Here is a 23,801-nt window from a genome sequence, read left to right as displayed (position 1 = left end):
ATTGTGATTTTCACACCTGTAATATATTATTTCAGTTGTGTGGGGCTTTGAGCCTTTAGACATACACCAGTACCACTGAATTAAGTATGTGTTTTTTCCGCATAATCTCGGCAGACAAGCATTAGAATTTAGTTAACTGGAATTTTTTTGAAACAAAGGTGTCTCAATAAAAATTAAGTTCATTGCAAAGTTCAGATTTTGGTAGATGAAGATAAATCAATTATTTTTCATTTCATTTGAAAATAACTTAATGAGTGTTAAAGTTATAAAAATGAAAACCTTGTGATCTTTGTCATGGTTATCTCTTATTACTAACATAAAAATTTCTTTCCCACTCCTAGCATGGAGCCTGTGTTAATGCTATGGATCTCTGGCAGTTTACCCCCTTACATGAAGCTGCTTCCAAGAATCGTGTAGAAGTCTGCTCTTTGTTGCTTAGTCATGGTGCAGATCCAACACTGGTCAACTGCCATGGCAAGAGTGCTGTCGATATGGCTCCAACACCTGAGCTAAGGGAGAGACTGACTTGTATGTATTTCAACCGTGAAATAATTTTTAATATAAACTGACTCACCTTTCAACCCAGTTCCTTGTTAGTAATGGGAAATGCAAAACAACAGGATATAGAGGTGTCCATTTCTCACTTCTAAACTTGTAGAGATCTATACATGTTCTCCTTCATGAAATTGCCTTTATTCATAGCGTTTAAGGCCAGAACGGATTGTTAGATCTTGTCTGACCTCCTGCACAACACAGGCCAGGGAATTTCACTTAGTTACCCCTGTAGTAATCCCTATAACCAGAGGCAGATTAAGGTTTCCTGGGGCCCTGGGCCAGAGCAAGGCCCCTTCCGCCTGAGGCCCCGCCCCCATTCTGCCCCTTCCACCTGCAGCCCCACATCTTTCTGCCCCTTCCCCAAGGCACACCCCTGTTCCACCCAAGGTCCCCACATTCTCCCCCTCCACTGCAGCCCTGCAACCCCTTTCCCTCCTTTCTCCCCCTCCCTCCCCTCTGCGCCCACGATACCTGAGAAGCTCTGTCCCTGCACCATGGCCCTGGGGTGCAACAAGGAATGAGAGCTCCTCCAGTCCCTGGCCGCAGCGGGGGTCTGGGTGACCAGGGTCAGGGCACTGGAGCTTCTCCCCCCTTGCCTCCTCTTCCCCTCCCCCCCCAGGCTTCTGCCAAAAGCAGGGTTCTGCTGAGGGAGGAGGGGGCGGGGGAGGGGGCTTCCCCTGTGTCACCTCTTCTGCTTGGGGGAGGGGAGGCTTCCCACGGCTTCTGCTGGGGACAAGGTCTCTGCTGGTTAGGGCTTTCCCTGTCCTGTGGCTTCTGATGAGGATGGGGCCTCTGGGTGGGGAGGGGCTTCCCCCATCCCACAGCTTCTGATGGGGATTGGGTCGGGCTGGGGCCGCTGGAAGGAAGGGGGAGCTTCCCCCATCCCACGGCTTCTGCCAGGGCTGCGGGTGTTGGGGGGGATTCCCCCACCCACCCAGAGTTGCTGCCAGGGCATGGAGTTGGGGCCTGCAGTTTCTCCCACCCTGCCGGCCTAGTGGCCGGAGCTCCCAGCTTCTGCTGCCCTGAGGGGGATTTTTCCCGGACCCCGCCCCACAGTTGGCCAGGCCCCCAGGGGGCTAATCCGCCACTGCCTATCGCTTGGGTTTGACTAAAGCATATCTTCCAGAAAGCCATCCAATCTTGATCTAAAGACTTAAAGAGATAGAGAATCCACCACTTTCCTTGGTAGTCTGTTCCAATCACTCTCTCTGTTAAAAATGTGTGCTTTAATTCTGATCTGAATTTGGCTGGTGTGAATTTATAGCCACTTGTTCTTGTTATGCCTGCCCCCGGTAGATTAAAAGGCCCTTTGGTACTCAGTATTTTCTTCCCATGAAGATACTTCTACGCTGTAGTTAAGTCTCCTCTGAATCTTCTCGTTGACAAGCTAAGCAACTGAGCTCTGTTCGTCTCTCGCACTAAGGCATTTTTTACAGCCCTTAAATCATTTGTGATTCATCTCTGCACCCTCTTCAGATTTTCAGCATCCTTTTTAAAATGTGGGTACCAGCACTAAACACAGTCTTCCAGTATCTGTCTCACCAATTCCGTCTACAGAGGTAAAATCACTTCCTCACTCCTACTCACTGTTTATACATCCAAGAATCGCACTGGTCCTCTTTGCCACAGTATTGCAGTGGAAGCTTATCTTGCATTGCTTCTCTACTATGACCCCAAAATGCTTTTCATTAGAGCTTGTCAAATGATTAACAAAATTAATTGCGCTTAATCGTGAGATTAAAAAATAATTGCAATTAATTGCAGTTTTCATCTCACTGTTAAACAATAATAGAATACTGTTTGTTTAAATATTTGTTGATGTTTTCTACATTTTCAAATATATTGATTTCAATTACAACACAGAATACAAAGTGTACAGTGCTCACTTTATATTTTTTATTACAAATATTTGCACTGTAAAAAGATAAACAAAAAAGTAGTATTTTTCTATTCACCTCATACAAGTACTGTAGTGCTCTTTATCGTGAAAGTGCGACTTACAAATGTAGAAGTTTTTTTTACATAACCACACTCAAAAATAAAACAGGGTAAAACTTTACAGCCTACGGATTCACTCAGTCCTACTTCTTGTTCAGCCAATCGCCAAGACAAATAAGTTTGTTTACATTTACAGGAGATAATGCTGCCTGCTTCTAATTTACAAGGCCACTTGAAAATGAGAACAGATGTTTGCATGGCACTGTTGTAGCTGGCATTGCAAGGTATTTATGTGCCAGATATGCTAAATATTTGTATGACCCTTCATGCTTCGACCACCATTCCAGAGGACATGCTTCCATGCTGATGACGGGTTCTGTTCAGTAACGATCCAAAGCAGTGCAGACTGATGCATGTTCATTTCCATCATCTGAGTCAGATGCCACCAAGAGAAGATTGATTTTCTTTTTAGGTGGTTCGGGTTCTGTAGTTTCCAAATCAGAGTATTGCTCTTGTAAGACTTCTGACGGCATGTCCCACACCTCATCCCTCTCAGATTTTGGAAAGCACTTCAGGTTCTTATCCCTTGGGTCCAATGCTGTAGCTCTCTTTAGAAATCTCATCCTGGTACCTTCTTCGTGTTTGGTCAAATATGCAATGAAGGCATTCTTAAATCGAACAATATATGATCGGTCATCATCCGAGCCTGCCATAACACGAAATATATAGCAGAATGTGGGTAAAAGCAGGAGACGTATAATTGTCCCCCAAGGAGTTCAGTCACAAATTTAATTAACACATTTGTTTAACAAGAGTCATCAGCATGGAAGCATGTCCTCTGGAATGGTGGTCGAAGCATGAAACTTCTGTCACCTGCTACTCAGTACTCTGACACACCCCATTCTGACAGCTCCATTGGCACCGCCATTTGTGGAAGTCTCCAATTCTGAGGATACAAATGTTTGGCGTGGCCTGCCACTCCTGTTTCAGAAGCACAACTACTGAAGGGTTCCGACGGCACCATGACAGTTTCCCACTTTGTCTTACCCACAGAGGTAGTACCCAGGTCTTTGAGCACAGGCTCAACAGCAGCAGGATCAACTGGGTTGGTCATATTGGAGCTCATGGCTTCAGTATTCACCTTGAGAGTGGTCCCGTTCAACTTGGGAGGATTCCCCATCTTGCCCCGACAACCTTAGTCCGGTTAGACGTTCGGACATGGGGTTAGACGATGCACCGATTAGCCCGATTCTTATGGTACTGGCGGATCTGGAGAGATTCCCTTTGTCGTCTCCAAATGTTGCCATGTCATCAACACCTTCCTCCCCACCAGACTACTGACGGTTTCAAGAGCTCCTACGGAGGCTAGCCAATACTCTTGAGATCCTACTAGAAGAGGTGCAGGACAGTCATCATCATCATCTACTAGACATTCTGCACACATCAGTACTGGCAATGGTGGCTCTACCAATCAATGAGGCCATTCTTTAACCAGACCGCAACATGTGGCATACCTTGGCCATATGCACACTGACTCCGAAGGGGGCCGAGAAAAGATGGGCCGAGAGAAGATACTACGTCCCCCCTAAGGGGGCAGAATTTCTATTTTCACACCCTCCACCTAACTCCTTGGTGGTACAGGCTGTGTCGGAGTGGACGAAACAACACCAGTGCTCCACCCTGGCAGACAGGGAGGGTAAGGCACTGAACCTTATGAGTCAAAGGTCTTCTCTGCTGGACTACAGTTCTGGATCTCTGACTACTTGGCACTGATGGCCAAGTATGACTTTATAAACTCTGGCCGGATGGAAGAATTTACAGACAAGTTACCCCAACAGGATCATAATCATTTTTACAGGAAAGCAAGTTGGTCACCATATCCATACTTCAAGCTGCAGTTGATTCAGCGGACATATCCTCACGTGTGTTAGCAATGGGAAGTGTCATGAAGAGGGAATCCTGGTTACAGTCCTCAGCTTTCCCTAGAGAGGTACAAAACACAATACAAGGACCTTCCATTTGACGAGTCAGACCTCTTGAACCAGAAAACTGATGATTACTTACACTCACTAAAAGTCTCTAGAGCCAACTTACAATCCGTGGGCATTTGGAACCAAAAAGAAAAAATTTATAGCCCACTGCAAAGCCGATGCTGTAGAACAGCCCATTTCTATCACCAATGAGCCTTTGAGCCTCCTCAGAAGCACCGTAAGGTGCACAGAACCCATCCACCTGTTTGGGCAACACAGACCCCTGCACAACACACTCAATTGTCGTGAAAATGGTATTTCTGAGTGCGGCTAGAGAGCTGTCAACCACTCTGTATACCAATGTTCCTACCATGAACCCCTTTTGGGCGTCATCTCAAACTCTTTCTACCAGCATGGAGAACTATAGCAAAGGACAAGCGGACATCATTCAACGTAGCTACACCTCGAGTTTATGATATCTCCTCCATATCCCTTCCTAACCTCCCTGCTGAGATCACTCTCATGATAGTATTCTTACTAGGGCTGCCAATTAATCGCAGTTAACTCACGCGATTAACTCAAAAAAATTAATCGCAGTTAAAACAATAATTGTGATTAATCATACTGTTAAACAATAGAATACCAATTGAAATTTATTAAATATTTTGGATGTTTTTCTACATTTTCACATATATTGTATTCTGTGTTGTAATGGAAATCAAAGTGTATATTATTTTTTATTGCAAATATTTGCACTTTAAAAATGATAAAAGAAATTGTATTTTTATACAAGACTGTAGTGCAAACTCTTTAATTGTGAAAGTGCAACTTACAAAATTTTTTTTTTACATAACTGCACTCAAAACAATGTAAAATTTCTGAGCCTACAAGTCTTCAGTCCTACTTCTTGTTCAGCCAATTGCTAAGACAAACAAGTTTGTTTACATTTACAGGAGATAATGCTGCCCTCTTATTTACAATGTCACCAGAAAGTGAGAACAGGCATTTGCATGGCACTTTTGTAGCTGGCATTGCAAGATATTTACATGCCGGATATGCTAAACATTTGTGTGCCCCTTCATGCTTCGGTCACCATTCCAGAGGACATGCTTCTGTGCTGATGACGATCGTTAAAGAAAAATGTGTTTAATTAAATTTGTGACTTAACTCCTTGGGGGAGAGTTTTTTTGTACATAATTCTACATTTGTAAGTTCAACTTTCATGATAAAGAGGTTACACTACAGTACTTGTATTAGGTGAATTGAAAAATACTATTTCTTTTGTTTTTTACAGTGCAAATACTTGTAATAAAAATAAATATAAAATGAGCACTGCACACTTTGTATTCTGTGTTGTAATTGAAATCAATATATTTGAAAATATAGAAAAAACATCCCAAAATATTTAAATAAATGGTATTCTATTATTGTTTGACAGTGCAATTAATTACGATTAATGTTGTTAATCGTTTGACAGCCCTAAATCTTACCCTTGAGATGGACTCCCTCCTGCAGAGACTAGCAGTGTAACCAGTTCCTGCACCCTTTCAGGACACAGGGTTCTATTCCAACTACTTCCTGGTACCCAAGAAGAAGGAGGATGGAGACCCATTTTGGATCTCCAGCTCCTCAACTGCTGAATTCGCAAGCGATTATTCCCTTGCTAGAAAAAGGTATGTGGTTTATGGCTCTTGATATGCAAGACGCCTACTTCTATATTGTTGTAGACCTGACCCACGGGAGATTCCTGAGGTTCAAAATAGGACCTTGACACTTGGAACACAGGGTTCTCCCATTCAGACTTACTTCTGCTCCTTGAGTCTTCACAAAGATTTTCTCCGTGGTAGTGACTCATCTCCAGTGTCAGGGAGTCCTTGTCTTCCCCTATCTGGATGACTGGCTGCTAGCAGCGCGGTCCAGAGAGGAAGCTCAAGTATCAACTTCTCAGCTTCTACTCCTCCCTAGGAGTAAGCATTAATGTTGAAAAATCGACTTTAAATCGACTTATTCAGTCCCTGGAATTCATAGGAGCTCACATCGATGTGGCTTCTTCACAAGTTATCTGCCACAGGACAGATTCCAAAGCCTACTGGACCAAATAGTAACCTCTAACCCTTTGGTTTCAGCCAGGACCTGCCTTTCCCTCCTAGGGCACATGGCAGCGTACACATATGTCACGCCATTTGCCGAGCTGCATCTTTGCTGTCTACAGCTATGACTGCAAAGGATTTATTCTCTCATACACCAATTCATGAACACTATACTCATTGTCCTGCCGGAAGACATCTCCTCACTTTGGTGGTGGAAAGACCTGCTTCAAGTCTGCTCCAGATGCCCTTCCTCCTATCTTTGCTGAGCGTGACAGTCATAATGGACATGTCACTCGCAGGTGTTAGGATATAAATATTCAGGCCTGTCTGTAAAGTCCTATACTTTAAGAATTTAGGTATATGTTTATCATTTAGCTAGTTAAAGAGGCATAAAAGAAAGACTTAAAATTACTGTTTTCTTGTGTAAAGGCCTTCTCTCACTGTGACAATCTAAGGCCCTGTTCTTAAGCTAAGGCCTTTGGCTAAGCAGCAGAGACAGCCATAAGCTGGGAAGCTTATGGTCACATCCTTACATTTCAAACTAGTCACACTGAAATAAGGTGCTATTGGGCTGTTAGGAATACAATCCTGTCCTGATAATGCCTATCACCTCCAGATAAAAATGGTTTTTAAAAAAAAAACTTAGTTTGATAGCATCCTATCTGGCAAGAAATCACTTCTCAATAGTTGTGGTTATGAAACCACAGAACAAGGAGTAGTGGTTGACAGAACAAGGAGTAATGGTCTCAAGTTGCAGTGGGGGAGGTTTAGGTTGGATATTAGGAAAAACTTTTTCATTAGGAGGGTGTTGAAGCACTAGAATGGGTTACCTAGGGAGGTTTTTAAGGTCAGGCTTGACAAAGCCCTGTCTGGGATGATTTAGTTGGGGATTGGTCCTGCTTTGAGCAGGGGGTTGGACTAGATGACCTCCTGAGGTCCCTTCCAACCCTGATATTCTATGGTTCTATGAACCCTCAATTCTATATGTTTATCTTTATGGCTCCCACTTTTCTATTGTTAATCTGTCTGGTTCTCTAATTGTTTCGGTCTGCTGTATAATTAATTTTGCTTGGTGTAAAACTAATTAAGGTGGTGGGATATAATTGGTTAGCTAATCATGTTAGGATTGGTTAGGTAAATTTCATTAGAATGATTGGTTAAAGTATAGCTAAGAATATTACTATATAAACAGGGCAAACAGGAAGTAAATTGGGATTCGAAAATAAGGAAAAAAGGACTTGAATTTAAGCTTGCTGAAAGTTCATCCCAATAAACATCCAATTGTTTGCACCTTCGGACTTGGGATATTGTTGCTCTCTGTTCGTGCAAGAAGGAGGAGGGTGAGGGAATAAGCCCTCTAACAGCAGGTTGGGGCACTCACATGGAAGATCACATGACACAAGGCATCTGGATCATGCGAGAAGTCAGGATGCACATAAACATACCAGAACTTCGGGCAGTGCACAAAGCATGTCACTTGTTCTTACCAGCTATCCACTGTCGCCACATCCTTGTCACATCAGACACCACCACCACAATATACTACGTAAACAAACAAGGAGGCATAAGATTCCCAGCGCTGTGCATGAATATGCCTGTGGAAATGGTGCATAGCATATCATACCCTTTTATCGGCAACCTCCCTGCCTGGTACCAAGAACATGATTGCAGATGCCTTCAGCAGGAATTTTACTACCAACCATGAATAGGAATTGCCTCACACAGTAATCGTGCACATCTTTGACTGCTGTGGGATGCCTGTCAGAGACCTTTTTGCTTCACAGAATACCAGGTGCACCCAGTATTGCTGAAGAGGGGACATGGTCCCCACTCACAGAGCGACGCTCTGGTTGTCAATTAGTTGGACTGAAAGAACTATGCTTTCTCCTCCATACCACTCCTATTGTGTTCCCTCCACAAACTCTGTCGAGAGAGCAATGGCCATTTTGATTGCCCTGTTCTTGTCTTGCCAATTCTGGTTCCCTCTTCTCCACATGTCAAAGCACTCTACACTTCCACTCCAGACATTCCCGGAACTGCTGACACAGCACAACCGCAGACTCAGGCACCCAGATCTACGGACGCAACACTGAAAGCTAGGTTTTTGGCTGAACGCCTTGGTTAGCACGAGAATGCCCATTAGCAGTGCAAGACATCCTCTCCAGTAGCCAAAAGGAATCCATGAGATGCTCCTATAAGGCCAAATGGAAACGTTTCACTTCCTGGGCTCAACGGCAAGGCCTTGTCCCCGAGGCCGTGGGCATGCAGATACTCGTAGACTATTTTCTCTATCTGAAAATCTTGAGTCTCGCTCTCAGCTCCATCAGAGTTCATGCAGATGCCATTAGCGCTTTCCACCCTCTAGTGGCTGGACATTCAATTTTTATGCACCTTTTGACTGCCTGATTCTGGAAGGGCCTTTTTTTGTAAGTACCCCCCATTCAACCTGTCGCTACCCAATGGGACCTCAACCTAGTGTTCCTCATTAATGAACCCCTGGCCTCCTGCTCTTTCTCTCCTCTCCATGAAGGTCACTTTCCTTGTTGCCATTACTTCAGCGAGGTAGGTTGGTGAACTGGGAGCCATGGTGGCAGACCCCTCCCCCCTTCACTGCATTCCATAAAGACAATGTATCACTCTGATTGCATCCAAGTTGCTACTAAAAGTGGTTTTCTGATTCCATCTCAATCAACTCCTACATCTACGTACCTTCTTCCCCAAACCACACATCTTTCATGGAGAACGGCGACTTCATTCTTTTGATGTGCGTAGGTCTGCAAAGGACAGAGCCATTCCGGAAGTCTCCCAGGCTATTTGTCGCCATAGAGGAGAGAATTAAAGGACAGGCCATTTCCATCCAGTGAATCTTTAAGTGGGTTTCTAGGTGCATTACATAAGATGTCAAGACAATCCTCACCAGGTGGGATAGGCCCACTCAATGAGAGTGCAAGCATCAACCACAGCTGTGCGTCATGATGTGTCCCTTGCAGATATATGTAAAACTGCTACATGTAGTTGGTACACACTTTTTCCTCCACTACACTCTAGTATGTGATTCCACAGGAGACGCCTCATTCAGTGCAGCAGTCCTCCATTCTATGATTCCGTCATCTTCCTCGCATTCTCCTCCTCACTATGAACTGCTTGTCAGACACCCTCAATGGAATGCAATAGGGACCATCACTCAAAGAAGAAAGAGAGGTTGCTTGCTGGTAACTGGGGGTTCTTTGAGGTATGTGGTCCCTATCTTTATTCCAATCCCAACCTCTTTCCCCTCTGCTGCGAATCTGATAGGTCTGTGGTGGAGAAGGACCTGGAGACACTGGCAGTCCACCCTGCCCTTTATCACCTCAGGCGAAACCACAAGACAATACATGGGCGCATGTGCGGACTGCCGAACGATACTACTTTCAAAGGTTCTGGCTCCGGGCATATGACGCACGCACGTAACCCTCAGTGGAATACAGATGGAGACCACACATTTTGAAAAAGCTCCAGTTACTTTCCCTTCTTTCCCTTTAGTAAAGTCATATGTTCTAATTTGGGAACCCTACCCTCTCTACTTTAATCAAACTCAAAAGTTATTGTTTCATTATTAAATAATAATAAGAGCAGAACAGAGTTCAGGGAGATGATTTTAATTAACTTTGTAAAGCAAAAACATGACTTTCAGACAACTTCATTTGGAGATTTATCTGTCCCTGCAAATTAGCCTGTGCTAACCAACTATAATGTGATTGATTTTTTGCTTTTGCAAATTAATGACAAGGAAAGAGAGGAGAAGCGTCAATGATGCTTTGTTTTCCAATATTCTGTAAGGCCTGGTAGCATTGTTGGGCTGTCTGAATCTCACTGCGTTATGCCAGGCTTATTCTCAGACAGGAGAAGATGGTTTTGATGGAACCAGTTCAATACTTTTTGGCACAGATGGCTGTGAAGCAGTAAAAAGGCTTTTGATTTGTTTTGTCATCCAGTTTCATATATGTGTTCTTCCTGGGCTGGAAAATTAGACTAATCTGTTGAAGCATGTCATCAGTTTGACATAGAAAATGCTGGCATGTGGCCTTACAGGGTGAAGTTGCCACTGATACTATAGCTAATTCTCGCAACAGTATTTAATTCTTTGGAATTCATTCTCAAACCCTCTTGATTACTTCATGATGGTCAATGTTCTAAACTTAGGTATGACCATATAAAATATAACTATTCTAGAATTCAGTTTGGTCATAATCATGTTACCAAACTCTGATTCATCATTTGTAACTTAAATAAAGAGCTGCTTTCCACCAGAGCCTTCATTACTCAGTCTTGTTTTTCTGATATCTGGTCAGAAAACCAAACAAAAAGGATTCCTCCTAAACCGGTGGTGGGAAAGTTACGTCCTAACCTTGAGTCTAAATTTCTCTCTCATCTGTTTTTGTCTCACTCTTATAACAATGAAAGACAATAACACAAGTTATAAAGTTACAGAAAACTGCTAATTCCACAAGAAGTAACTTCTGAAATAAGTTAGAATAAGTCTGCTGACTTTCGGTTTTGTTCATCATTTATTAAAGGGTACTTTTACATATTTGGATATTAATATATCCTGCTCTCCTTCTCTCACCGGTGATCCCAGTGTCATCAGTGGGATTACTTGTAGGAACAAAGTGAGCAGGATCTGATGCTTGGCCATTTTTATGTTAAAGGAGCAATATAATGGTAAGATTCTATGCTGCACCTCCAACAGGTGCAATACCGAACTCTCAGATGGGGGAGAGGGTTAAGTAAGGTGGCTTTAAGCCAACTTTGTGTCCTCTTGGTCCTGGATTGATCTGGAGGCTGGAAGGTCCACTGGTGTAATTTGGGCCTGAAATCTCTGTAGTGCTGTGTGATGCAACCCCACCCTGGCATGCCCCCTATGCTGGAGATTGCGGTAGGGCTCTCGGAAGGTGGCCTGGTAGCTGTCTTCTGTAGTGCTGGTCCTAGAAGACTCCTCCTCTGGCTGGATACAGAGTTTTTAGTGATTCTTATAACACTCTTCATTTTGGGGCTGGAGTGGGAGGATGAGGGTTTTGCCCTGGAAACTGGAACCTTCCTTCCTATCTCACCCCAAGAATATATTTCTGCCTTCACTAGGAGAGGTTTTAGGATTATGTCATCATAGCTGATGTTACTATTTAGGGCAATATAGAACATGTTTCTTTCCCCTTTGGTTAATTCTAGTTAGGTTTCTGAAATAAGATGTGTTACTGAATATTAAGTGTGTCTTATTTCTCCAACAGATGAATTCAAAGGACATTCTTTACTGCAAGCAGCCAGAGAGGCAGACCTAGCCAAAGTGAAAAAGACTCTTGCTTTGGAGATCATTAATTTCAAACAGCCACAGTCACATGAGACCGCACTGGTGAGATTATATAGTCAGTTCATTTTTTTGTGATATATGTGGAAGTAGTGCTAGTTGAAGAGCTTTTTTTTAATTGCTAGACTATGAAAATGTATTCATCTAAAATTGAGGATGTGCCACCAGGCATCTTATGTGTTAAAAGTAAATCACTGCTATAGAAGAAACGTTTTACATTTTTTTCACCCTTGAATTCAGTTTTTATGCAGGATTTCTCCAGAAACCTTCAAGTAAGCTACTGCTTATTTCTTCATGTTGAACCTTTGTGTTCTCCCCACCTGATTACCTTCCCTGTAGTGACAACTGCTAGAGGGTTTCTCTGTGTTCTGCTATCACTGCAGTTGTCTTGTTTTTTCTCTCCATTTTGTCTTATGTTTTATGGACACTTGTTGCAAAAAATATTTTGGGGTGCCAGCAGGTTGAGATGAGGCAGGCAACAGAAATGTATCATGCTGGCTTATGGGAGATTGGAATAAGTTAGCAGGCTGCCCTCTATCTTTCATCTTTTTTAAATCAAATTTTTCACCAGAATCCCAATTAGACTTGCTTCTTGATGAAAATCATTCTCCAACATTCCCACACAGATGAGTTTATTAATAATACTTAATTCTTTCAACATCTGACAGAAGTCAGCAGTGAAACGTTTGATGCTGTTCCTGCTATATAGGGGCTTTCTGGCTCTCACTGACCAACCAGTTGTTTCCCTTCTCCAGCTGATTGGTATAACTCTCTGCTGGCAACGTATATTTGTTGTGATGACATTCAGACCTGTCTAGCATTACAAAAGAACATAAGAGTGGCCATACTGGGGGTATGTCTACACTACGAAATTAGGTCAAATTTATAGAAGTCGATTTTTTAGAAAGCGATTTTATACAGTCAATCGTGTGTGTCCCCACTAAGCGCATTAAGTCGGTGGAGTGCGTCCACAGTACCGAGGTTAGTGTTGACTTTCGGAGCGTTACACTGTGGGTAGCTATCCCACAGTTCCTGCAGTCTCCGCCGCCCATTGGAATTCTGGGTTAAGCTCCCAATACCTGATGGGGCAAAAACATTGTCACTGGTGGTTTTGGGTTCATGTCGTCAGTCACCCTTCCCTCCATGAAAGCAACGGCAGACAGTCATTTTTCTCCTTTTTTCCGTGCGGGCCCCATACTGCTTTTAGCAGATGGTGCCATAGGTCTGCAAACCGTTGTCATCAAACGACCACTTCCACTGCCACTCTGCTCTCCTGATGCTATGAAATCCACCTCGCAGGTCTTCTCTGTGACCGTCGTCATCCACCGCTTCTGCTGCCACTCTGCTCTCCTGGTGGTCTCGCAGGGCCACTTCTGCTGCAACTGCTTGGCTGCTCTTCTCTCGCCATACCACAGCAAGCGTGTAGCCCGCTCAGCTGTTGTGTCCTGGTAGCAGACAGTGCAGTAGGTCTGCAAAATTGGTCATCCAACCACCGCTTCCCCTGCAACTCTGCTCTCCTGCAGATGCCATGCCACGGCAAGCATGGAGCCCGCTCAGATCACCGCAGCAGTTATGAGCATTGTAAATACCTCGTGCATTATCATGCAGTATATGCAGAATCAGAACCTGCAAGAGGAGGTTATGGCAGCGCAGTGACGAGACTGATGAGGACATGGACACAGACTTCTCTCAAAGCATGGGCCCCGGCAATTTGGCCATTATGGTGGCAATGGGGCAGGTTCATGCCATGGAACGTCGATTCTGGGCCCGGGAAACAAGCACAGATTGGTGGGACCACATAGTGTTGCAGGTCTGGGATGATTCCCAGTGGCTGCGAAACTTCCACATGTGTAAGGGCACTTTCATGGAACTTTGTGACTTGCTTTCCCCTATCCTGAAGTGCAAGAATACCAAGATGAGAGCAGCCCTCACAGTTCACAAGCGAGTGGCAATAGCCTGTGGAAGCTTGCAACGCCAGACAGCAACCAGTAAGTCGGGAGTCAGTTTGGAGTGGGCAGATCTACTGTGGGGGCTGCTGTGATGCAAGTAGCCAACACAATCACTGAGCTGCTGCTATCAAGGATAGTGACTCTGGGAAATGTGCAGGTCATAGTGGATGGCTTTGCTGCAGTGCGATTCCCTAACTGTGGTGGGGCTATAGACGGAACCCATATCCCTATCTTGGGACCGGAGCACCAAGGCAGCAAGTACATAAACCGAAAGGGGCACTTTTCAATGGTGCTGCAAGCACTGGTGGATCACAAGGGACATTTCACCAGCATCAACGTGGGATGGCCGGGAAAGGTATATGACGCTTGTATCTTCAGGAAGTCTGGTCTGTATGAACAGCTGCAGCAAGGGACTTACTTTCCAGACCAGAAAATAACTGTTGGTGATGTTGAAATGCCTATAGGCGAATCGCCTGGCCACTGATTACGCGCAGCCAGACACCAGGCTGGTTAGAAGAGCACAGCAGGGTGCGCTGTGCATCAGAAAAGCTTTGAAAACCAGTTTCATGGCTGACCAGGCTACGGTGTGACAGTTCTGTTTGTTTCTCCTTGTTGAAAACCCGTCCCCTTGGTTCACTCTACTTCCCTGTAAGCCAACCGCCCTCCCCTCCCCCCTTCGATCACCACTTGCAGAGGCAATAAAGTCATTGTTGTTTCAAATTCATGCATTCTCTGTTAATTTGTCACACAAATAGGGGGAGAACTGCCAAGGTAGCCCGGGAGGGGTGGGGGAGCAGGGACGCACCGGGTGGGGTGGGGGAGGAGGGAAGAAGGCCACACTGCACTTCAAAACTTACTGAATGCCAGCCTTCTGTTGCTTGGGCAATCCTCTTGGGTGGAGTGGTTGGGTGCCCAGAGGGGGCCCCTCTCCTCTCCCGCGTTCTTGGGCGTCTGGGTGAGTACGCTATAGAACTTGGGGAGGACGGCGGTTGATTACTACAGGGGCTGCAGTGGCGGTCTTTGCCTTTCCTGTACCTGTGATAGCCTCTGTCCTTCATGCCCTTGGAGATTTTTTCAAATATTTTGGCATTTCGTCTTTTGCAACAGAGTTCTGATAACACGGATTCGTCTCCCCATACAGCGATCAGATCCACTACCTCCCGTTTGGTCCATGCTGGAGCTCTTTTGCGATTCTGGGACTCCATGGTCATCTCTGCTGATGAGATCTGCATGGTCACCTGTGCCGATCAGCTTGCCACACTGGCCAAACAGGAAATGAAATTCAAAAGTTTGCAGGACTTTTCCTGTGTACCTGGCCAGTGCATCCAAGTTGAGAGTGCTGTCCAGAGTGGTCACAATGGAGCACTGTGGGATAGCTTCTGGAGGCCAATACCGTCGAATTGCGTCCACACTAACCCAAATTCGAACTGGCGATGTCAATTTCAGAGCTAAACCCCTCATCAGGGAGGAGTACAGAAATCTATTTTAAGAGCCCATTAAGTCAACAAAAATGGCTTTGTTGTGTGGATGGGTGCAGGGTTAAATCGATCTAAAACTGCTAAATTTGACATAAACTCATAGTGTAGATGAGGGCTGGGTCAGACCAAAGGTCCATCTAGCTTGGTATCCTGTCTTCCAAAAGTGGCCAATGCCAGGTGCCCCAGTGGGAATGAACAGTACAGATAATCATCAAGCTATCCATCCCCTGTCACCCATTCCCAGCTTCTGGCAAACAGAGGCTAGGGAAACCATCCCTGCCCATCCTGGCAAATAGCCATTGATGGACCTATCCTCCATGAACTTATCTAGTTCTTTTTTGAACCCTGTTATGGTCTTGGCCTTCACAACATCCTCTGGCAAGGAGTGCCACAGGTTGACTGTGCGTTGCATGAAAAAATACTTCCTTTTGTTCAAAACAAACCTACTGCCTATTAATTTCATTTGGTGACCCCTAGTTCTTGTGTTATTAGAAGGAGTAAATAACACTTCCTTATTTACTTTCTCCACACCAGTCATGCTTTTATAGACCTCTGTCATATCCCCCCTTAGACATCTCTTTTCCATGTTGAAAAGTTCCAGTCTTATTAATCTCTCCTAATATGGCAGCCATTCCATACTCCTAATCATTTTTTTGTCCTTTTCTGAACCTTTTCCAATTCCAATGTATCTTTTTTTGAGATGGGGCGACCACATCTGTACGCAGTATTCAAGATGTGGACATACCATGGATTTATATAGAGGCAATGTAGTATTTTCTGTCTTATTATGTATCCCTTTCTTAATGATTCCCAACATTCTGTTTGCTTTTTTGACTGCCACTGCACATTGAGTGGATGATTTCAAAGAACTATCCACAGTGACTCCCAGATCTCTTTCTTGAGTGGTAACAACTAATTTAGACCCCATCCTTTTATATGTGTAGTTCGGATTATGTTTTCCAATGTGCATTACTTTGCATTTATCAGCATTGACAGTTGTTTTCTGGATTTGCCTGTGGTAGTTGGCCCCCCTATGAGTTCTCAAGTCTTGTTCAGGTCTTTGACATGGAACACTGTTAAAGATGCAAAGCACCCCAGCAGTATGCTGAACTTTGTGCTCGCTGTGGTCATGGCATTATCTAGCAGGGGGCCTTCTGTGTGAAGGTACAGTGTCACTTGCGTGTATTTTTGTGTGTTAGTGACTTCACTGGAATTAGCCTCTGCTCCCAATTCATCATTTCAGCTAGCAGTGAAGTCAAAGAACACAGAGCCAATATCCCAGCAGTCTTTGACATAGACATAGAAAGTGAAGTGGAGTGGAATTGATGATCTCGTTCAAATCAGTGTGACTATGTTGTTTTACTTTGAGTATTAGAAGAGGGAATTCTTCACAGCAATGAGTCATAACTATTAAGTATGACTTTTGTGCTTGCTGTTTAAAACCCCTGTGGCTGGGCTCAGAAACATCAGGAGATCAATAGGCCCTGTCTTACAGGGACCAATAACTAGTTTTGTCCAAGATGGTCTCTCATCCTAGTGGTGGTCTCTTCCAACCGTTACTCTGGAATTTAGTACATGATTTTCAGTTACTTGGAATTGTGGGAGCTTAGTTTCTCTGAAAATCAGTCCTTTGACATCTCAATTTGGGGCCTAAAATTAGTGGACATGTTTGAAAATTTCAGTCCAGGGGGTGACTGGCCCTAATGCAGTGGTGCAAAGGAGTAAGAGGGAGCATGGCCCATCACCTTGCCCTACCTGAACGCATGGCAAAGGCTGCATGCTCAGTACGCTGCAACCCTCCCCACAAAGCAGCCAGCGGAGTTGACCCACACAAAGAGGTATATTGCACCTAGTAAAGGACTATAGCAACTTGCTCCTGTCTTCCCCTGGGCAAGAGAGGTTATGGAGGCCCTTGCTTCCAAGACACACCACTAAAGATACCTCTCACTTGGAACATTTAACCAAATTATGCCATGCAGAATGCGTTACTTTCCTTAGAGCTTCCTTTATTTCATAAATCCAGATATTGAGCAGTAACTGCAAACACATACTGTACCAGCATGGCAATCAGTTAAGATTAACACATTAAGTATACATCAAAATAGAAGAATAAATAAAACAATTAACTCAGTCTACCACAGAACTCATGTTACATTGAAGGAAGCAATGTAACTCTTCAGAAGCCATCTGCAGAAAGTGGGATTTTTGCCTTTAGCCACTTCTTGTAGTACACCATTTAATGTCCCTATGTCTTGCTTTTACAGATAGTGACTTAACCATTTCTCATGTGTGACTAATAGTTATAAAATCAAAATTGTTTTAAAAGCAGCATGATTTAGCTTTAATAACTAGCTTACATTTTGTTTGGTGTATTTTATATTGAGGCAGAAATGTAATACATTTCGGTAGGGTTCTATTTGTAAGCTTCAGTCTAATGTTCAGTGGGGTGTGTAAAAATGATGAAGTCATGAAAACAAAAAATGATGCGTCATGAAATATTGCATAGTCTAAGTAGTAGATAATTTTTTTGCTTTGTTTTTCAGCACTGTGCTGTCACTTCCCTGCATCCTAAACGGAAACAAGTTACAGAACTGTTGCTCAGGAAAGGAGCTAACGTTAATGAGAAAAACAAAGAGTAGGTGTCCAAAAATTTAAGCCAAATTTTACGTTTCCAAAGGACTAGGTAATACAGTATTTGGATGATAAAACTAACGTCTGCCATTTTTCACCTAGCTTCATGACGCCTTTGCATGTTGCAGCTGAAAGAGCTCATAATGATGTCATGGAAGTTCTGCATAAACATGGAGCAAAGGTAAATATATTCTAAATAAAGTAGTAGGAGGTAGATGGTCTTGTGGTTAAAGCACATGGCTAGCAGTCAGGAGAACTACTGCTTTTTCCTTACTGTGCCTCACACTTTCTGTGTGACCCCAGAAGTGTGCTTATATTGAATAAGTGGGAAATGCTGAGTTCTCAGCACTTGAAATTTAGGTCACTTACTTAAGTGCCTAAATGAAGATTTAGGAACCTAACTTTAGTCACCCATTTCTTTAAAAGTCTTGCCCTGGATTTTCAAAAATGTCTAACATTTGGTAGGGGCTGTTGAGTTCTCAGTACTTGTGCAAATCAGGCCAATTTTAGTTAGATGTCTAGCTATAGATTTTTGAAAACTTTGTTCTCAGCCTTCAGTAATTAACTCTTTTCTTGTTTTCCCATCCAAAAAATTCCTTTTATTAATTCACCCTTTTGCTGTAGATAATGACCACTACCCACACAAGTCATTTATAAGCTCACTGTGAGTTGTGGTTTTAAAGGTCATGTTTTGGAAGTCGAACAGGAAAAGATGAAAGCGTAGCCCCACAATTCTAAACATCTTTCAAAGATGTGTGTCTTTGTCCCTTCAGGATGACTGTAGCAACTAATTAGAAAATTGTTATTGTGATCATTATCGTTTTGCCACTTACCTTCTCTCGAAGACATTTTCTGCATAAAAGGCATTTTTTTATGAATCAGTTAAAATTTGAACAATCTTATTTTTGCTTTTAGGGTAGTTCAGTTAGCTATAGCTGAGTCTGCATCCAGGTAGCTAGAAATGAAGAAGTATGCCTATAATAACAATCTATAATGTCACTCCTGAAGTACTAGGAGGTGAGAGCAATGTAATTGAACATCTAGTTAATACAAATCTTTTTTATTTTAAGACAACTGAATTACAATGTAGGTGCCCATTTTAGAGCTAATTTGCAGATCTCAGTATCTGACTCACTTTCAAAGAGGTTTAATAGAATCATAAAATATTTTAATGACTGTACCATGGCACAGTGTGTCATGTTCTAGAATTCTGATACAGCTGTAGCTTGCCTAAGACTTTTCCAAGGAGATTTTTTTTTTTTTTTTAGAGAAGAGCATTTGCATTCATTCAAGCTGTTAATTATAATCATTTTCCCACATTATCTCCTGATAATATAGCTATATGCTAGAAACAGGAATCTCATCTGTTGCTTACAGCAGCAGATTGAGATTTCGTAGGATTATGGCCAGATTTTTCAAGAGTTCAGTATCAGCAGTTATTGAGGGGTCGGGGCGGGGGGGAGGGGGAGAGATAACAGCATTAGGGAGATTAAAATAATAGCTATCCTGGAACAGATCTCTGGTATCGTCTAAGAACGGTAGTTTTGATAACTCATGGTTAGGTTTGAAAGGATTAGAGCTCTATCCGTAAATATCAGTGAACGTTGATTTCACCGAACACACACACCAACAAAAATATTTTCATCAGTAGTAATCAAGAATTTTCAGACAGGCAAAGTATGAAAAATGCTGCTTGAGAACTTCTTAGAGTTTCATGTAAGGATATTTACTTTGTATGTTTTGACATGTAGTAGACAATTTGTAGTTTAATGATTATAAAGCTTTTTTTTTAATCTCAGTGTCTATTACAAAATTGTCTGTTTTCCCTCCCCCCCCATAATTTTTCACAACTGTGACAATTTAAATCGAAAATAGAATTTTTTTTTAAAACGCTCAAAAATAAGCACTGAAAACATACACATCTGGAGGTGGGAGACAAATGTGTAGGAAGCACTAGAGTACCTTGGGTCAGGGCCTTCCTTTGAGGGCCTTCCTTGGCACTATTTTATACATTAAGTGAAAGTTCTTCTGCTCTGTGGGGAGTAGCTGCAATGTGTGTAAAATTGTTTGTTTCATTAAAAAATATATAGGACATAGGTATAATGTACTTGGGCAGCTATTTGGGTGGGCAGGGGACAGTTCTTTTTCTTGTGTGACGATGGGGAAGAGAAACTGATTGTATTTCAGAGTTAGGGCTCAGTCCTGCAAGTTGCTAGGCACTCTAGCCCTAATCCAGGAAAACATTTAAGCAGGTGCTTAATTTTATGCATGTGAGCAGCTCAGTGGTACTGGATCAGAGTAAGAATGATCAGTACCTTATGAGATTGAGCCCTAACTGTATATATTTTGTAGATTAAACATAGAACTTCTTTAAAGTACAGGAATGTCATTTTTGTTTCGTGTGTGTGGGGCAAGATCTAAAAACAGCTTGTTGGAGAGGAGATTCCAACGGACCACCTTAGCATTTGTATTTCCTTTTTGGTGGCAGGGATTTAATTCTCTTTATTCTTAACTCAAGGTAAACTACAAAATTGTTGATGTTGTTGACTGCTCAGGATCAAATGACAAATGGCAAGGTGAAGGCTGTATTTATAGTAAGACCTCGTGTCTGGTTGATCTATGGAGGTACCCTTTATTTATTTTCAAATAATAGTCGTAAAAGCCTCAATACCACTAATATTGTCCAGCATCAGCTAAAATATATGAAGAGTTTGCCATAAATATTTTGGCAAGAATTACATAACCAGTTGATCTTTGTCTACTTCATTCCTTGTGGGATTGAGAAACACAACAGATCTAAACTCAGAGCAGGAAAAAGTCAAACACTCCTGCCATAATATTCTTACAATAAGCTGCTAAGTATGCCAGATATGATTAATTATACCATGCACAGCCGCAGTTTGTTGGAACTGCTTTGTGCTGAAAGGTGCCACTGGAGCAGCCGTCCAAACTGTCTACTTCCCCTTAAAGCACAAAGTATGCAAGTCACCATGGGGGTAAATGATCCAAGGCTAGACTTTATTCGTGCTTGGTGACAGGTTGTAAATTGACACTGTTCAGTCACATGGACTTCTTCTGCCAGGAAGTTCAAATGAGCCCTGTGATGGGTATGGCAATTTCCTACAATATCTTTGGGAGACCTTACTGAATTAAGTCTAAGTATCTTTGGAGTCCATTGTATTAAATTAATGGTTTATGTCTTATGGGCCAGGATTGTATACCGCCTCTTAAGGGGGAAGATGTCACACATGTGAGACCTGAGGGTTCAAAGGACTGTTCAACAATGTGCCAAACAAGGATGGACTTTTGGAACAAAAAGTGTTAAGGGATTTTCCTGGAGAATCTCTCGGGGGAGGTGAATGCAAATTAGCAAATGCCAAACTTTTTGAAGCTATGTCCTGAGGTGTGGGCCATTGTCTGCTGATAACCCGTTACATGAGGCCGGGCTCAAAGGCCCAAGCTGTATAAAGGAAAGATTGAGCTATTCATGTTTCCTCTGGTTATGAATCTTAGATTTATGAGCTGTAAATCACAGGGAAAACACAGTTATGGCTTTTGAATGACTCACACCTACCAGAGCCTGATGTTGGAGTTGGGGTGATCTCTGGTAAGCTTTTTAGCGTGCATGTGGGTTCTTTTTTTTTTAATATGATTTCTCTGTAGTGGTTACATCAAAGAATAAATGTGCGTGCTTAGAAAGTGCTGTGTGTAACTTGTAATTGCGGGCAATACACTGGACATAGCCTCTGGAGAGAAAGCAAAGTACAGATGCTGGCTTTTAGATAGTTTGGCATGCTGGGAATATCAGTGTGAGCAGGGAATCATGCAGCCTGGAAAACCCTTGGTCGAGAGAGAGAGGGGCTGGTCTCCACCCTAGAGAGGTGATGGCTGAGGAGGCGGGAGCTGAGAATGGGTGCCCTCCGTGGACCACGTAAGGGGAATACAGGTGTAATAGCCCTGTAACAAACACTTTTAATAGAGAGAATAGTATATTTTTACATGATTGCCCACTGGCTGATATTACAGCAGCTTCATTTAATTGAAAACATTTCTGCAGTGATATGCCTGTAAGCTGAGCTATCCTAGCAGAAAAAGCTTCTCTCTAAAGACCAGTCCACACAAGAGATCCACTTCCTGGACACTACGGTGCTAATAAGCGATGGTCACATAAACACCACCACCACAAACCTACTGACCGCTATTCCTACCTACATGCCTCCAGCTTTCATCCAGACCACACCACATGATCCATTGCCTACAGCCAAGCTCTACGATACAACCGCCTTTGCTCCAACCCCTCAGACAGAGACAAACACCTACAAGATCTCCATCAAGCATTCTTACAACTACAATACCCACCTGCTGAAGTGAAGAAATAGATTGACAGAGCCAGAAGAGTACCCAGAAGTCACCTACTACAGGACAGGCCCAACAAAGAAAATAACAGAACACCACTAGCCATCACCTTCAGCCCCCAACTAAAACCTCTCCAACGCATAATCAAGGATCTACAACCTATCCTGAAGGATGACCCATCACTCTCTCAGATCTTGGGAGACAGGCCAGTCCTTGCTTACAGACAGACCCCCAACCTGAAGCAAATACTCACCAGCAACCACACCACAGAACCACTCACCCAGGAACCTATCCTTGCAACAAAGCCCGTTGCCAACTGTGTCCACATATCTATTCAGGGGACACCATCCTAGGGCCTAATCACATCAGCCACACTATCAGAGGCTCGTTCACCTGCACATCTACCAATGTGATATATGCCATCATGTGCCAGCAATGCCCCTCTGCCATGTACATTGGTCAAACTGGACAGTCTCTACGTAAAAGAATAAATGGACACAAATCAGATGTCAAGAACTATAACATTCAAAAACCAGTTGGAGAAGACTTCCATCTCTCTGGTCACTCGATTACAGACCTAAAAGTGGCAATACTTCAACCAAAAAACTTCAAAAACAGACTCCAAGGAGAGACTGCTGAATTGGAATTAATTTGCAAACTGGATACAATTAATTTAGGCTTGAATAGAGACTGGGAGTGGAGGGGTCATTACACAAAGTAAAACTATTTCTCCATGTTTATTCCCCCCCACACTGTTCGTCAGACATTCTTGTTAACTGCTGGAAATGGCCCACTTCTAAGGAGTCAGTGGGACAGTGTTGATACTCAGATACTATGCATGAGTGTAAAACATCACATAGGAATTGTAGGAGAAAAACTGAGATGGTTAAATATTTTATAAATCCTGTCAAGAGACTATTTTAGAATAAGAGGATATTTCTACTGAGATACAACGGGGTCAGTCAAAAGTTTGTTGCTCTTTGTGCTGCTGTTCTCCCGAGGAGTTAGGAGGATTTTACAAACTTTCAGCATTTGACACTGACAGCTGATATTCTGATGATACACTGTCAAAATGTTCCCTGAGCAGATCCCAACTGTTGAGCTGCCACAGCTGACTGGCAGTATGAAGAAATATTGCTGAAGCTCTGGAATCTATTCTGTGTGAGACAGCAGCAGCGCGATGATGAAAATAATGTCTTCAGTGCCGGCTAGTACACATCCATTTTGATTTTCTCTACCAGATGGTCTCATGATGGAGGCACTGAAATGAAAAGAACAGAGGGAAATAACAGAGAGCAAGAGGTTTCAGAGTAGCAGCCGTGTTAGTCTGTATCCGCAAAAAGAACAGGAGTACTTGTGACTCCTTAGAGACTAACAAGGGAGCAAGAGAGATCCCTGCAATGGAAAACAATTGATAGGAACGTAGGTTTTTAATGCTTACTCAAAACACTTTTCTTTGGCAGGTAAATACGGTTTTAAAATGTCATGGTTAG

General features: G+C 43.1%; 1 protein-coding gene across 1 annotated transcript in view; it reads left to right on the top strand.

The window, feature by feature from the left end:
• TNKS (tankyrase) overlaps positions 1-23,801 on the top strand; it is a 278,284-nt gene that overhangs the window by 186,227 nt on the left and 68,256 nt on the right. Inside the window, exons 8-11 of the mRNA XM_048846834.2 lie at positions 342-528; positions 11,818-11,939; positions 17,865-17,956; positions 18,055-18,133. Coding sequence (XP_048702791.2) covers positions 342-528; positions 11,818-11,939; positions 17,865-17,956; positions 18,055-18,133 — 480 coding nt within the window. The remainder of the gene's footprint in view (positions 1-341; positions 529-11,817; positions 11,940-17,864; positions 17,957-18,054; positions 18,134-23,801) is intronic.

Source organism: Caretta caretta, chromosome 4, assembly GCF_965140235.1.
Source record: "Caretta caretta isolate rCarCar2 chromosome 4, rCarCar1.hap1, whole genome shotgun sequence".
Lineage (NCBI taxonomy): Eukaryota > Metazoa > Chordata > Testudines > Cheloniidae > Caretta > Caretta caretta.
The sequence above is the reverse complement of the archived record's forward strand: the minus strand, read 5'-3'. Positions and strand labels throughout refer to the sequence as shown.